The sequence below is a fragment of the Phyllobates terribilis genome, unplaced genomic scaffold (genome assembly GCF_046119375.1).
Source record: "Phyllobates terribilis strain yellow unplaced genomic scaffold, ASM4611937v1 Scaffold_5__5_contigs__length_657084704, whole genome shotgun sequence".
NCBI lineage: Eukaryota > Metazoa > Chordata > Amphibia > Anura > Dendrobatidae > Phyllobates > Phyllobates terribilis.
Window position 1 is genome coordinate 519,052,537 of NW_027362765.1, and position 14,543 is coordinate 519,067,079.

The 14,543-nt window shown below is 47.9% G+C and overlaps 1 protein-coding gene across 1 annotated transcript in view; it reads left to right on the top strand.

Annotated features, from left to right (window-relative positions):
• LOC141271314 (uncharacterized) overlaps positions 1 to 14,543 on the top strand; it is a 147,225-nt gene that overhangs the window by 72,392 nt on the left and 60,290 nt on the right. Inside the window, exon 9 of the mRNA XM_073681427.1 lies at positions 9,623 to 10,447. Coding sequence (XP_073537528.1) covers positions 9,623 to 10,447 — 825 coding nt within the window. The remainder of the gene's footprint in view (positions 1 to 9,622; positions 10,448 to 14,543) is intronic.

Sequence of the window (14,543 nt, forward strand, 5' to 3'; positions counted from 1 at the left end):
TGATGCGGTCACTGTGGCCGCCGCTGCTGCAGGGTCCGCTGAGGCTGATGGTGGGTGCGCAGCTTGGTGAGATAACCCCCAACGGGAGGGGTATAGCCTCAGAGGGGACAGGCGCAGAGGATGGGGGTTGTGGTGGTGCGATGCAGCCGGCAATGAAGACAGACTCGGGTTGTGCAGTTAAGGGTGTTTACTTACTGCTGATGTTGTACTGGTCACTCCAGCTGCTAGTGACCACCCGAGCCGTGCTGCGTCCACCAGGTCCTGGATCCGGCCAACCCCCAAACAAGTCCAGAGCGTGGCCCTGAGCTCTCCCTCTGTCCTTTCTTCAGCCGTCCCCACCAGTGATTCACCTAGGTCCAGCTCCCTCGGGCCTTCTTTTGGGACACCCTTGGCCCTGGGTTCCCTGACCCTTCATGTGGTGTGCCTTCGGGGTGAATGTGGTGGGTGACCGTGACAGACACTGCCCACGGTCTCCGGTCTCTGGCTGGGGAATGTCTTTGCCCCCACCAGCTTGGGTTCCGGTACCCTCTTGCTGACTCCTCACCCGGTGCTCTAATTTGGGTTCTTGGGTCCCTTCAGTCTTCCCCCTCTGGGTCTTTCTCTGCTCCACTCTCTCTCTCTCCAGGGCTGCTGTTTCCTTCTCTCTCCTCTCCAACTGACTTGTTCTCAGCGTCTGACCCTGATCTAAGTTGGTGCCCTCCTTATATATCCCTCTATGTGTGAGCTCAGGTGACCAGCACCCAATGAGCTCCTATCACTACCCAGACTGCTCCCCCTATCTGCCCCTACACTACATGGGATGTACCACCCCCCTCCCACTCCAGCCAGGAACAGGCTCGGTTGTACCTGCACATTTCTAAGTGGGAGTACCGTCGGCCTGCTCCTCTGGAATGGGATGTATGTAGTGCATGCAGTCTATCTGAGCTCAGTTCCACACTCCTTCCTTACCCGGGAGTGGAATATCACACCTCTGGGTTGAGGTGCAATACCCCTGTAGCAGCCGAATCCTCAGGGTGCTACATTCCCCCCTGGTAAATCACAGCACGTCCTCGGGCTGTAAGACATAAAACACCAAAACATACAAAATTTTTATATGAACATATAAAACATATAAACATTATATATATATAAAACTTTTTATATAAACATTCTCGTAGACTTCTCTTGTCTCTGGTTCCTCCTCCGGACACTGTGCAACGTGTGTCCGGGAAAAGTGCGACAGTCTCTTAGAAAAACTGGTTTTCTATAAAACCGGTAGGGGGCGCTTTAGGAAGCGCAACTATATACAGGGAAAGTTGAAAGTTGGCCGCTCTCAGTCCTCGGCCAGGTAGAGGGAAGGGAATGGCTGCTCACAGTCCTCAGCCTGTAGGATGAAGGGGTTAACGGGTAACAGTTCACTGGTCCCAACGGGGACTATTTTAGCAGCAACGGTTCACTGTGCCCCAACGGGCAACTATATACAGTCTCTACTCCCGTCCTCAACGACGGCTCCCTCCTGCTTTTTCTTAGTGATACGGTGTTGCTTCAGACCCGTCCGGGTCCTCTGACTCCTCCTCCCCGTACCGCAACTCCTCCTCCGTCAAGCGGTGTACGTGGAGGGCGTAAGGTCCTTTGGCACACTTGTGCCGGGTGAAAGTGACCTCGTCTCTGACGTAGAGGTCACGGCCTTTGTGACCTTCCGGCAGGTGGGACTCGACGTCTCTGCGGGTCACAAAAACGTCACCGCGGTTGTTACGGTCCCGAATAAAGCCCCACCCATGCTGCGGGTTGAACTTTATCACTGTCCCGATGGTGCGGGGACAATGCGCTGCACGGGGGTTCCTCCTAGTCCGGCTCTTCTGCTCCGCGCTCTGGATTTGGGCCTGTTGTTCTCTGACCCGCCTCTCCTCCCGTTCTCTCTTAAACTCTGCCAGCTGTTGACGGCAACACTCTGTACGTTCAGCTGCGGCTGCCCGAGTTTCTCCGGTGAACCCCATCAAATCTTCTCCCGTGGGGTCCCACACGAATTGGGCTTCTGCTAGAGGAGGCGAGACCCGAGCCACGGGCTTCGGAGCCGGGATTAGGGGCTCACACAAGGGCCCTAGTCTTTGCTGCCGCTCCAGCTCAGGGTACCCTTCGGGCCAGATGAAGGGCCGCCCGTCCGGCCATGTGAGCTGGCTGAAGAGGTCCTCCCCCAGGTGTGGCACCCTTGGTATTGCGGGCGCGGGCGCGGTGGTGGTGGCGCCCGGGTTGCCCAGGCCTTGCGGCCAGGCCTGGGGCACCTGGAAGGTGAAGGGCACCGTTAGGACGGCGGCGCCCTGGGCTACCTGGCCTTGCGGCCAGGCCGGAGGCTCCGCGGAGGTAGGGGGCGCTGTTGGTGATGCGGCGCCCGGGGGTACTAGGCCTTGCGACCAGGCTGGTGGTAATTCCTGCTTTGTCACGCTCCGGGTCGGGGCGCGTGACGTCACAGGGGTCGCTGCAGCGGCTTCCGGTCGGGGCCTAGTCCATGGCGGTGACCTGGCGGCTACGGGCACAGCAGGGGGACTTTCGGGCTCTGCGACGGGGAGCTGGGGCAGGTAAGCGGTGTCACGGCTTGGGGTATAGGCGTCCCCTTTACCTGCCTCCATGCGTTCGGCTCCCTCCTCGGCGCCGTCTCCGGCCTTGGGTCCTCCTGCGCCATCCTCAGAGGCGGTCTGCTTCCTCTTCCAGGGTAGCGTGCTCCGTTGACTGGTCTCTGCTTGCTGGGTCATCTCCCGGCCCCACTCCGCCAGTATCTCGCGCTGTACCCGGGCCATCCTCCTTGCGAGGCCCTCCAGGGCAGTTTGTGCACACTCCCGGTCTCGGGGGAGCTGCGCTAGGATCTCCGCTAGACCTAGCGGGGTTGTGGACTCTAGCAGGCTCCTGACCATCGGGTCGGTGCTGCTCTGCTCGGCTTCCGGCAGGCTCCTGGCCAGCGGGCCGGTGCTGCTCTGCCCTCCTTCCTCGGTCTCTAGCAGACTCCTGGCCAGCGGGCCGGTGCTGTTCTGCTTTCTTTCCATCTCCGGGTGAGCTTCTCCGCTACTCCTTGTTAGACCTCTTGCCTCCGGGTGCGCTCGCTCCAGACTGCTCCAAGCGACACCCATCTTTTCTCTTCCCTTTCGTCTCCTCCCACTTAGAGGGCGGTCCCGGGGCAACTCGGTGACTGTCAGCTCCAGGGGGAGTTCTTTCACGCTGACAGACACCTCCAGCATCACAGTCTCTGTTGGTGGGGGCGGTTTCCACTTTTGGCGCCATTTTCTGTCCTGGCCCACGATGGGAGGTGGCCTCTTGCCCTCCTTTGGCACGCCCATAATGGCGTCCGCTGCTCTTCCAAGGCGGGAAATCTGCGGTTTTGGCGGGAAGCGTCGCCCAGTGGCGGGAAACTCTGCAGATGGCGGGAACAAGCTGGAAATGGCGGACAATCGGCGGGAAACGACTGGTGATGGAGTCCGATGGCGTGGACCCTCCGGAACCGGCGGGAGACTTCTTTCTGAGGTAAACTTGCATTTTTCTTCAGGCACGCAGTACCCGGGTGTTGCGGGCACGTAATCCTGCCGACTACGCCAAAGTTGACGCGCCCCCTGGGACATATTCCTTTTTGAGGGGAATACCCGGCACCGGATCAGATGGGGGGTTGTAGTCTCCGAGCGGCTGTGACCCGGTCCCGTGCCCAGGGCGTCAAGCTAAGTGTTATGTGGCAGCTTTACAGATGTTACTAAAGTTCTTTTGTGTCGACTACGCCACCCGTTGTGATGCGGTCACTGTGGCCGCCGCTGCTGCAGGGTCCGCTGAGGCTGATGGTGGGTGCGCAGCTTGGTGAGATAACCCCCAACGGGAGGGGTATAGCCTCAGAGGGGACAGGCGCAGAGGATGGGGGTTGTGGTGGTGCGATGCAGCCGGCAATGAAGACAGACTCGGGTTGTGCAGTTAAGGGTGTTTACTTACTGCTGATGTTGTACTGGTCACTCCAGCTGCTAGTGACCACCCGAGCCGTGCTGCGTCCACCAGGTCCTGGATCCGGCCAACCCCCAAACAAGTCCAGAGCGTGGCCCTGAGCTCTCCCTCTGTCCTTTCTTCAGCCGTCCCCACCAGTGATTCACCTAGGTCCAGCTCCCTCGGGCCTTCTTTTGGGACACCCTTGGCCCTGGGTTCCCTGACCCTTCATGTGGTGTGCCTTCGGGGTGAATGTGGTGGGTGACCGTGACAGACACTGCCCACGGTCTCCGGTCTCTGGCTGGGGAATGTCTTTGCCCCCACCAGCTTGGGTTCCGGTACCCTCTTGCTGACTCCTCACCCGGTGCTCTAATTTGGGTTCTTGGGTCCCTTCAGTCTTCCCCCTCTGGGTCTTTCTCTGCTCCACTCTCTCTCTCTCCAGGGCTGCTGTTTCCTTCTCTCTCCTCTCCAACTGACTTGTTCTCAGCGTCTGACCCTGATCTAAGTTGGTGCCCTCCTTATATATCCCTCTATGTGTGAGCTCAGGTGACCAGCACCCAATGAGCTCCTATCACTACCCAGACTGCTCCCCCTATCTGCCCCTACACTACATGGGATGTACCACCCCCCTCCCACTCCAGCCAGGAACAGGCTCGGTTGTACCTGCACATTTCTAAGTGGGAGTACCGTCGGCCTGCTCCTCTGGAATGGGATGTATGTAGTGCATGCAGTCTATCTGAGCTCAGTTCCACACTCCTTCCTTACCCGGGAGTGGAATATCACACCTCTGGGTTGAGGTGCAATACCCCTGTAGCAGCCGAATCCTCAGGGTGCTACAATAGCAATAAGTCATCATGTTGAATAAGTTGTTGTTAGTCTTGAGCGCAAGTGCTCGCTACTTGAGTTTGCATCAGGTACTCGGGTATGCACCATGTATCATGGGTGCTTGAGTGACATGTTCGAGTCCCCGCCCCGCATGTTTCACGGTTGTTAGACACCCAAAAAAGAACATGCGGGGATCGCTTGGGCATGGTAGGCAATCCCAGCAACGTTTTTTTTTGTCCGCGAAGCATATGGGGCAGAGACTCGAGCGTGTCATTCGAACACCCGCGATACTCAGTGCATACCCGAGCACCCGATGCAAACTCATGTAGTGAGCACTTGCACTCAACACCGGTCGCCATATCGTAATCGCGTGTTATTCCATTTTTTGTTTGGCGGTATGATGATAAAGCATTGTTTTTTGCTTCATTTTTTATTTGTTTTTTTACCGTGTTCACTAAAGAGGTTAACTAGTGGGACAGGTCACTCCAGACGCGGCTATGCCAAATATGTGTACTTTTATTGGTTTATTTTTTTTCATAATAAATAAATATTATGGGTACAATATATTTTTATTTTTGGGGGATTATTTTTTTCTTCTTTTTTTTATATTTTTACAATTATTTTTTTTTTCACTTTCCTACCCTCTTTTTTACTTTTACACATTGTCCCACTATGGGACTTTCACTTTTTGCAGCCTGATCGGCTGTATAGCCTAGAGAGCAGCAGCTCCCTATGCCATGCAGCCTGTCAGCACTGCACACAGGGAGACATTACTTTGGTCATGCACCGCACATGACTAAAGTAATGTCCTGCCTCCTGGTGACCTGGATGTTGTCATGACGACATCGGGTCGTCATGACAACATCCAGGAGCCGCCGCAGACATCGCTGAAGGTCGGAGAGGAGGTGAGTACCTGCGCTTAACTCCCCCCTTGTCCCTGCAATGCTGCAATTGACTTCGATCACAGCATTGCGGATGTTAATTTACAGGGAGAAGTGCGGGACCGCTCCCTGCACATAGCTCCGGGTGTCAGCTGTGACAATCAGCTGACACCCGGTGGTGATCTCCCCGCACCGCTTGTGTGTAGGAGCGATCGCATTTTGCGCAATAGTACGTAGTTGGTCCATAAGTTCCAGAGCGCTGCTACGTACTATTACTGACGTCGTCAGAAAGGGGTTAAAAGAGCGGTGGCAGTGACGAGGTTATAAGGACTATATTGAAGGATTCCCATCTCTAGCTCGCGTTTGGAGCCGAGTAAAACACCTAAACATGAGGACTAAAGAAAATCACATATGATGGAACTAAATAGCAGGATCGTAGACAACCTGCATGCAAAAAATGAAAAATTAAGGCTGAACAGGATTTGTTACGGAGACCGCAGTTCTAAGTCAGTCAGTTTGAATCCAGTTGATGTAATGCATTTTTAAAACTTTTTTTTAATTTTCACAGCGTATATTTATTTATCTTAAATGTTCACTAAATATATTGCTATTCTTGGTTAATATGTTAAATGTTTAGCTGGTTTATGTTTTTATTTGTTTTTCGTGATTTGTGCAATGTGCTAAGGCGCTTTGGTTGAATTCTGACAATTGCCCTGTCATGTGCTTCTTCTTTGGTGCTTCTTTTTGAAATTCTGAGGTATATAACTGATGGTCTGTAATGTTTCTCCAGTTTGGTTATACCCTGTCCTGATGAAGAAATTAGATAAACTTCGAAACGCGTTGACTTTATAACACTAGATAAAAATCCTTTATTGGAATTTCTCATCTTGATTTCATCCTTCAATGTGGACCTACCAGCAGGGCAGGGAAAAGCCCCTTTGAATCCGCATACAATTTTTCCCTGCATAACTCACTGCACAAGTTACTGCCAGAGGGGAGGAGCAGAGCAGCTGGGTCAGGAGTTGAAGAGGGGAATGATTTTTGCTGGGAAAATAGACTTCCTGCTTATATATAGAGCAGAGAGAAAAAAAAAATTTACTGGGTAGAAAGTTTGACAGGTAGATACTGCACATGATATTGTTAAGCATCCAGCAACTAAATGGGTTAATAGGGTGCAGCTAAGGGGAGTGGTCAGGCCTGCCCCAGTGAGACTGGGTAGTGTCAGTGCTGAGTTGGAGAGCGAGCTTGAAGGATGCAGACCTCTTCACCAGGCTGATGAGAGTCCTGGATCTCTCTTACTGCGACTACCTGTTAGATACTAGGAGTATCTACCCCAGGAAGAAGTTAATGCAGGAATTAACTGTTTTTAAGCAGAAGAAGGGATTGATCACCATGTCTAAGGACTGGACTCATCCTTCCGTTCTACCCCCTCCCCCCATACCTCACTGCATTCCAAGGAAAAGCGTGTGGCACTGTGGACAGGGACTGCTGGTGGAGGAACTAAATAGTGTGTCTAAAGAGACTGTTGTTTTGGTAATGTGTGCTATACATTAAATTCTACTGTTCATCTGTTCATGAGGACTCTGTCAATTGTGTCTGTGAAAGCAAGTGAATCCATCTTGTGCCTGAGGAAATTGCAACGCATGGTCGCCCTGAGTAACGGTTCCCCCAGGATTCCAAAGAATTCATGAAACCTGTCTCACCCCTATCTAAACCTATCGGCATGCACGTAACATTGGTGGCCCATACGGGGAATTCTGCGCAGGAATTAGCATGTAGAGGGAAAAGAGGAAAAGTGACTGGAAAACTCAGCAGCACAGCACCTCAATTCAACTCTGCTACACCAGTGAAAAGGACAAAGGAAGAACTAGGCAGCAAAATACAGAGAACTAGACACTGCAAGATGCAAGAATTAGCACATGTCAGAAAGTTAAAATGACAACTGTATTTGTTAAAATGGCACCCCACAGCTCAGTGGGGAAGAAGAATTACATCCCATCTTGTAGGAGTGTAGGATAAAAGCGCGCAAAACAGAGCCAAACCCCCTGCAGAGGAACAAGCTAGAGAAGGCTGCCCTCAGAGAAAAGACACCCCACCCACCGAAATGCTGGACCAATGGCCAGTGAGGTACTGTCCCAGAGGGGGAGGAGTAAAGGTGAGCCGGAGCTCTTCTTGCCAGATGAACGTCATTCCTGTCAGGAGTGGCATGGAGAGAGGACTGTGTGGTTTGGTGTCTTCCAGCATGGCGGATCAAGCAGCACGTGCATTGTCCCAGAGACCTGCGGCAGGAGGAGAGAGAGCGGAGGATACAGCCCTGCGCCCTCTCACCCACAGCAGTAGCGTTCCGGGAAGTCTTCAGCCAGACGCGGCCGTTCAGCCCCACCAGAATCCAACGGTCTCCCAAGCGCCAGAGACGGAACCCCCAGGTATGGTGCTGGACCCTTCGCCCATCTCACCATCACCCCCGAGCCAGAATATATCGGGAGCCCCGACCGCCACCGCACCACACACCGCAGCATCACACCTCTCAGCGCCGGATTCACCAAAGAAGTCACGGGTGTTCGCAGAGACAGTGACCGCAGTGCCGCCCACCACAGTGCCACCCACCCACCAGGCCCATCCCACCACTGCACTCACCGGAGGAGTAGCTGGCGTCTGCAGGTACCATGGCCGCGGCCCTGTCCACCGCACCGGAAGTACTCATCATGGCCACAACGTCTGTCCCGGCTTCTGCTATCGCGAGAGGGGTGGGACTTCCGGTCGCGACCATGATGCATGGCGGAACCAAGATGGCGGCGCCCACCCCAAACCGGAAGTTGCCGGGAATGGCGCTGATACATATAACCCCCACTACCACCCGGCCAGGGAGTGAGCAGGGGCCAATAACCATGCCAGCAGGATCAATTCGCCCTAACGGTTCCCCCATGATTCCAAAGAATTCATGAAATCTATCTCACCCCTATCTAAACGTAGCGGCGTGCACATAACAAAAGGCAAAATGAACAAGGAGTTTGTATGTTCTCCCCATGTTTGTGTGGCTTTCTTCTGGGTTCTCTGGTTTCCTCCCACACTCCAAAGACATAGTGATAGGGAGTTTAGATTGTGAGCCCCGATGGGGACAGTGATAATAATGTCTGTAAAGCACTGTGGAATTAATGGCGCTATATAAGTGAGTAAAATAAATACAAATAAATAAATAAATTGTAAGTGCACAGTGCTATATAATATGGGGAGGTGAGGTGCCTATCTTTGCACCCATCAACCCTCTTATGCTATCACCAAGTGTCAATTGGTTGACATGTCCACCTTGGGCCAATTGAAGGCCACCTCCCTGTCATCTTGATGCTTCTGTGAAGACCAGCCTGTGGCTAGGCTTCATAATAGGTTGTGATTTTTACTAGCTGCTGCAAATTTCCTGATATTGCAGTATAGAGTACAAGTGATCAGACAATTGCAGGATCATGTCCCTTAAGTGGACTAAAAAATAAATTAAATAGTAAAAAAAATATAAGAATATAAAAAAAAATTGAAAAAAGTGATAATAAATGACAGTGAAGGTTTTTACTATAACCGACACCGGCACAGAGAGGTGGGCAGGATTATGGGCGTGGGGAGCAGTGCATCTTCATTTTGGATTTACATACTCTTGACTAGCAGGCACACGGCTGTGATTCCTCTGGTGCTTACAGCAAGACAACTGGAGAAGCTACAGCAATAAAAGATACATATTCTGAAAGGACTGACCAAGTCCTGTTTCAGGATGCCATTAGAATCGTACTAAAAAAAAATCACCTGATAGATTCCCTTTAAGGGTGGTGTAGCTCCTCATGGGCCCCTCTTAGCACACAAGTCCTGCGAAACCGTGTCCTCTGCCTCCTCGGTAGCTACGCTACTGCATTAGTCACAAGAATGGTAATATAATCTTAGTGATTGGTTTTAAAGTATTTAAATTGTATACTTTGATTTTTCAACATTTTCTATTGTAGGTTCATTGAACGTCTGTATGGATCTCTACCACACTATTATCACCTGGAATTTACAAAAACTAAGGAAAAAAAAAGATAGACTGAGCATTGTACTTAAACATGTCTTGAGGAAGCTTGTCTATCATCCTGTTAAAGTTGTCAGACACTTTGTTTCTCCTCTGATGCTTGATAATGACTTCAGTTATTTTGACACTTCCCAGTTAGGTAACTGTTATATTAAAGTAAATGAAGCCGTAGTAGAGATGTGCATACGAGAACATATGCGCCATCATTGTCCAGAGTTGATGCTTAATGATGAAGTCCCATCCAAATCTTCACATACTTCAATCTATAAAGCAAGAACTCCAGAAGGTCAAGTTCTTGTGTATGTATTTAAGCAGAGGACGTTGAATCATATCCTACAGACTAACACTACAGATGATGCCTGTGAACGTTTCAGTGAAATGTCAAGAATTATTCAAGAATGTCAAGTCAACGAGTATATTGTAGCATGGAGAAATGTGTCAAGCAACAGTTTTCTGCCATTTTTTGTCGTTGAAAATGGTGAACCCCTTTTGCCATTTTTGCATACAAAGGAAAACCAACTTACCTGGTCTCAGATGACTCAAATACTCATTGAGATCACTAAGGCAGTCCATCATTGCCACAGTAAGAAGATTATACTTTGTGATATTACTCCAGCCAGCTTCATCATTGTCTTTAAAGAAGATGGATCTTTCAAAATTAAGTTGGCTAATTTCCTACATGCCAGAAACGGGGAATGTGAAAATTCTATCTGCGCTGGTGTGGATTACACAGAAGGCAATGATTTCCTTTGCATCCATGGTAAAGCCTTAGAGAATTTGTTGCTTCTAAACTGTATTATAATTGTATATGAAAATATGGTATGTTTTGTTCTCTATTTTGTCCAATGAGATAACAAAATAGGCTTATAGGGTCTGTCCAATGTTAGTATAATAATTACCTATCCTTAGGTTAGGTCATCAATATGAGATCAGTGAGGGTCCAACACCCGGCACTTCCACGGATCAACTGTGATTTACTAGAGCGATGGCAGCAAAGCGCAGCTCCATTCAATGTGTAGCGGCTGCTGCCAGGTAATATGGATAAAAGAGCAAATAGCAGTTGATCGATGTGGGACACCAAACAATCTCATACTGATTGAGTGGTCATTTTGATATGTCATCACCATGTTAAGACTCACAACCCCTTTTTTTAAGTTGCCCAATGTATTCAGCATGTGGGCATAAGTATCTCTGTAAATACCTTGTGTTGCAGATAATGCCTGTGAGCGGCGCTATCACTGGCCGCTCACAGGCATCACGTGACCCCCGGTTGCAGCCGGCACTGACATTCGCTGCAGCCGAGGGTCCCTCTTCCGCGTTCCACCGGTGGCTGCTGGGTTATGGGCGGGGTTACCCCCCCGCATCACACCCGGCATCCACCGCGCGCTCTCCCTCGCCCCATTCATTGGGAAAGCGCGTGGTGGATGCTGGGTGTGATGCGGGGAATAACCACGCCCACAACCCAGCAGCCACCGCGGGGACCCCAACGCTGAGTCACGTCTCACTTCTCGTGACGTCAGCGCTGGGTCACGTGATGCCTGTGAGCGGCCACCGATAGCTCACAGGCATTATCAGCAACAGAAGGTATTTACAAATATACTTATGCTCTCATGCTGAATACATTGGGCAATTTAAAAAAAGTACCAGACAACTTCTTTAAGTCGGGACTGGGAGCCAAGTTAATCTAAATATTTTTTCCATCATTTCATTAAAAAAAATGATTATTTGCTGTCAATACCCATAGAAAAATTGTGAGCTTTGTTTACACTTCCCCACAATGAGTGGTGGCTTTTCCTGCATGGATTGATATGTACAGGTATAACTTAAGGTATATAGATGGGTTAGCAGGAGTCACATGCTTTCTCTTTGAATACTGACATCAGATTACCTGAAAATACAGAATGAAATCATAGAAAAATATACAATATATTCCTGAACTCAACATCTTCCCCTGTACTAGACAAGTTTTATTTTCACGGACTGAATCTGTAAAAAACATGGCAGCATGCACTAATTTCATCCATATGTAGAATGAGACTCACTAATCAAGTCTTTGGATGCACAAAAAAAATCCGCTCCGATATTGATCAACCGCAGAGCATCTGATTTTTATGAATAAATTGCAATTCTTTAACACAGGAAATAATGTATAAAAAATGGATGCCATATGGATCACAAATGAGATGAATATCGCACTTTTTTTCTGGTTGATAATTTTGTTATGCGCTCATGTGAATTTTGCTTTAAAATTAGAACTATCTGCGTTTGTTGTTTTATAACTATGCAATAATTTTTCCCACACATTTTTTGACAGTGAAAAACTCCTTTAATCTTAGGTGAAGCAGGGGTATATGTATAGCCCAAGATATAACATTAAAAGGTATAGTAATTGATGAGATATACTGTATAAAAAATAACCTTTATTAGTTTAATTAAAAACCACTCAATTTAAAGTGCAAAAATAGTGCCATAAATCACAACACACACACATAAGTGATGAGACAACTAGTATCTCAGAAATAGGAGACAAGCCACCTTGCTCGAATGCGGAGCAGTGTACCTAATTATATCCCCTTCCAAGCTTGGATCCACAAAGGTAGTAGTACAACCACACAGATACACCGGTACCAGCAAATCAGTACAGACCTGCTCAATAGGTCACAGTATAGTGTTTTTGTCAGACAAGTTTCATATGACTGTCAAATAACTCCTGAGGAATGCCCTCTTAGTTTATCAATATGTTACTTGAAATGCCACCACCATCTGTCCTATCAAAAACCATAACTACTTGACTGATAGGGACAGGGATGGACAAGCAACAATTTGTTTATAGGTGCTGAATAAACACATATACAGTACTGAGATAAATCATAAAGCATAGGTGGTTACTGTATATATCAAGTCATCACGTCATTCTCTAGTATTGTTCCTGGAGTTACTTGAGTGAAACCAACCCATACTTGATGCTAATGCAGCATAAAATATGCACATCAATCAAATGAGATATATTATGGTATACACATACAAATGGTAGGTATTGTTGAAGTGTAAATACTATTGACCTATTTAGTAGGTTCGTACTGATTTGCTGCTACCGGTGTACCTGTGTGGTTGTACCATTCCTTTTGTGCATCCAAGCTTGGTAGGGGATATAATTAGGTACACTGCTCTTCATTTGAGCAAGGAAGCTTGCCTCCTATATCTGAGATACTAGTTGTCTCATCACTTGTGCGTGTGTTGTGATTTATGGCACTAATTTTGCACTTTAAATTGAGTGGTTTTTAATTAAACTAATAAAGGTTATTGTTTTATATATCCCCTTTAATCTTAGTACACCACCTTTTGTCTTTCGCAGAAAAACTATTGCAAGTTTTTTGGGGGATATGTCTCTACCAAATTTGCACATCTAGAGGCAGAAATTATTGGCCATTCTACATTGCAAACTAGCTCTAGCTCAATGAGATTGGTTGGAGAGCATCTGTGAACAGCAGTTTTCAAGTCTAGCCACAGATTTTCAAGGGGATTTAGGTTTGGAATTTAACTGAGCCATTCACACACATGAATATGCTTTGATCTAAACTATTCTATTTTAGCTCTGGCAGTATGTTTAGGGTTGTTGTCTTGCTGGAAGGTAAGCCTACTTCCCAGTCTCAAGTCTTTTGCAGCCTCTAACAGGTTTTCCTCCAGGATTGCCCTGTTTTTCGCTCATCCATCTTCCCATCAACTCCGACCAGCTTATCTATTCCTGCTGAAGAAAAGCATCCCAACAGCATGTTGCTGCCACCACCATGTTTGACGGTGGGGATGGTGTTTTCAGGGGGATGTGCAGTATTAGTTTTTCGCCACACATATTGTTTTACAATTAGCTCAAGATGTACAATACAAAGTTATACTGTGGTACCGTGTTAGCCACAAAAATCGATATAAATACTTTTATGCCCAAAAAAGACACACGTATTCTCGGAGTGATACTTTTATTTGCTAACCAGAAAAAATATATATATATGCAAGCTTTCAGAGCGCAGAGGCTCCTTCTTCAGGCAACATTAGAAATGAATTGATAAGACAAAAGGCAAAACATTTAAGAGAAGTTACAGCAAGACATTTGTTGATGAGGTGTAACGGGTGATGCCACCTAAGGATAAGTCAAAGAGATCAAATTTAAGGTTTTTAGTTGCAAATAGAAAGTCTGTGGGAATTTTTAATCATCTGGAGACTGTCTGGTGGAGGTGTGAATTGAATCCATGTATCAAATACCAAACACAAGTCAGGACTACAAAATCATGTCTTTTCATGTACATCCTCCAATGTGGTGTACATGATACAATGTACAAAGTGCCCGGAAGGAGTTTATATTGGAGAAACTATGCAAAAACTGCAAACAAGAATGAATTTACACAGACACACAATTAAGAAGGAACTGGATACGCCTGTGGGAAAACATTTCTCTGGCCCGGGACACTGCATGACAGATCTAACAGTTTTAATACTAAAAGGTCATTTCAAGGATGACAGGGAGAGAAGAATCTGGGAATTCAAATTGATAAGGATGTTCAATTCCTTGACAACAGGACTCAATCTAACACCTAGATTTATGACTCACTACATGGATTCAATTCACACCTCCACCAGATGATCTCCAGATGATTAAACATTCCCACAGACTTTCTATTTGCAACTAAAAACTTTAAATTTGATCTCTTTGACTTATTATTAGGACGCATCACCCATTACACCTCATGAACAAATGTTTTGCTGTAACATTTGGCTTTTATCCTAAGTCATATTGCACGACTCGTTAAAGGGTTGATTGTGACTTGCAGGATTGCTACTTCCAATAGGTAGCTCTATAGAGT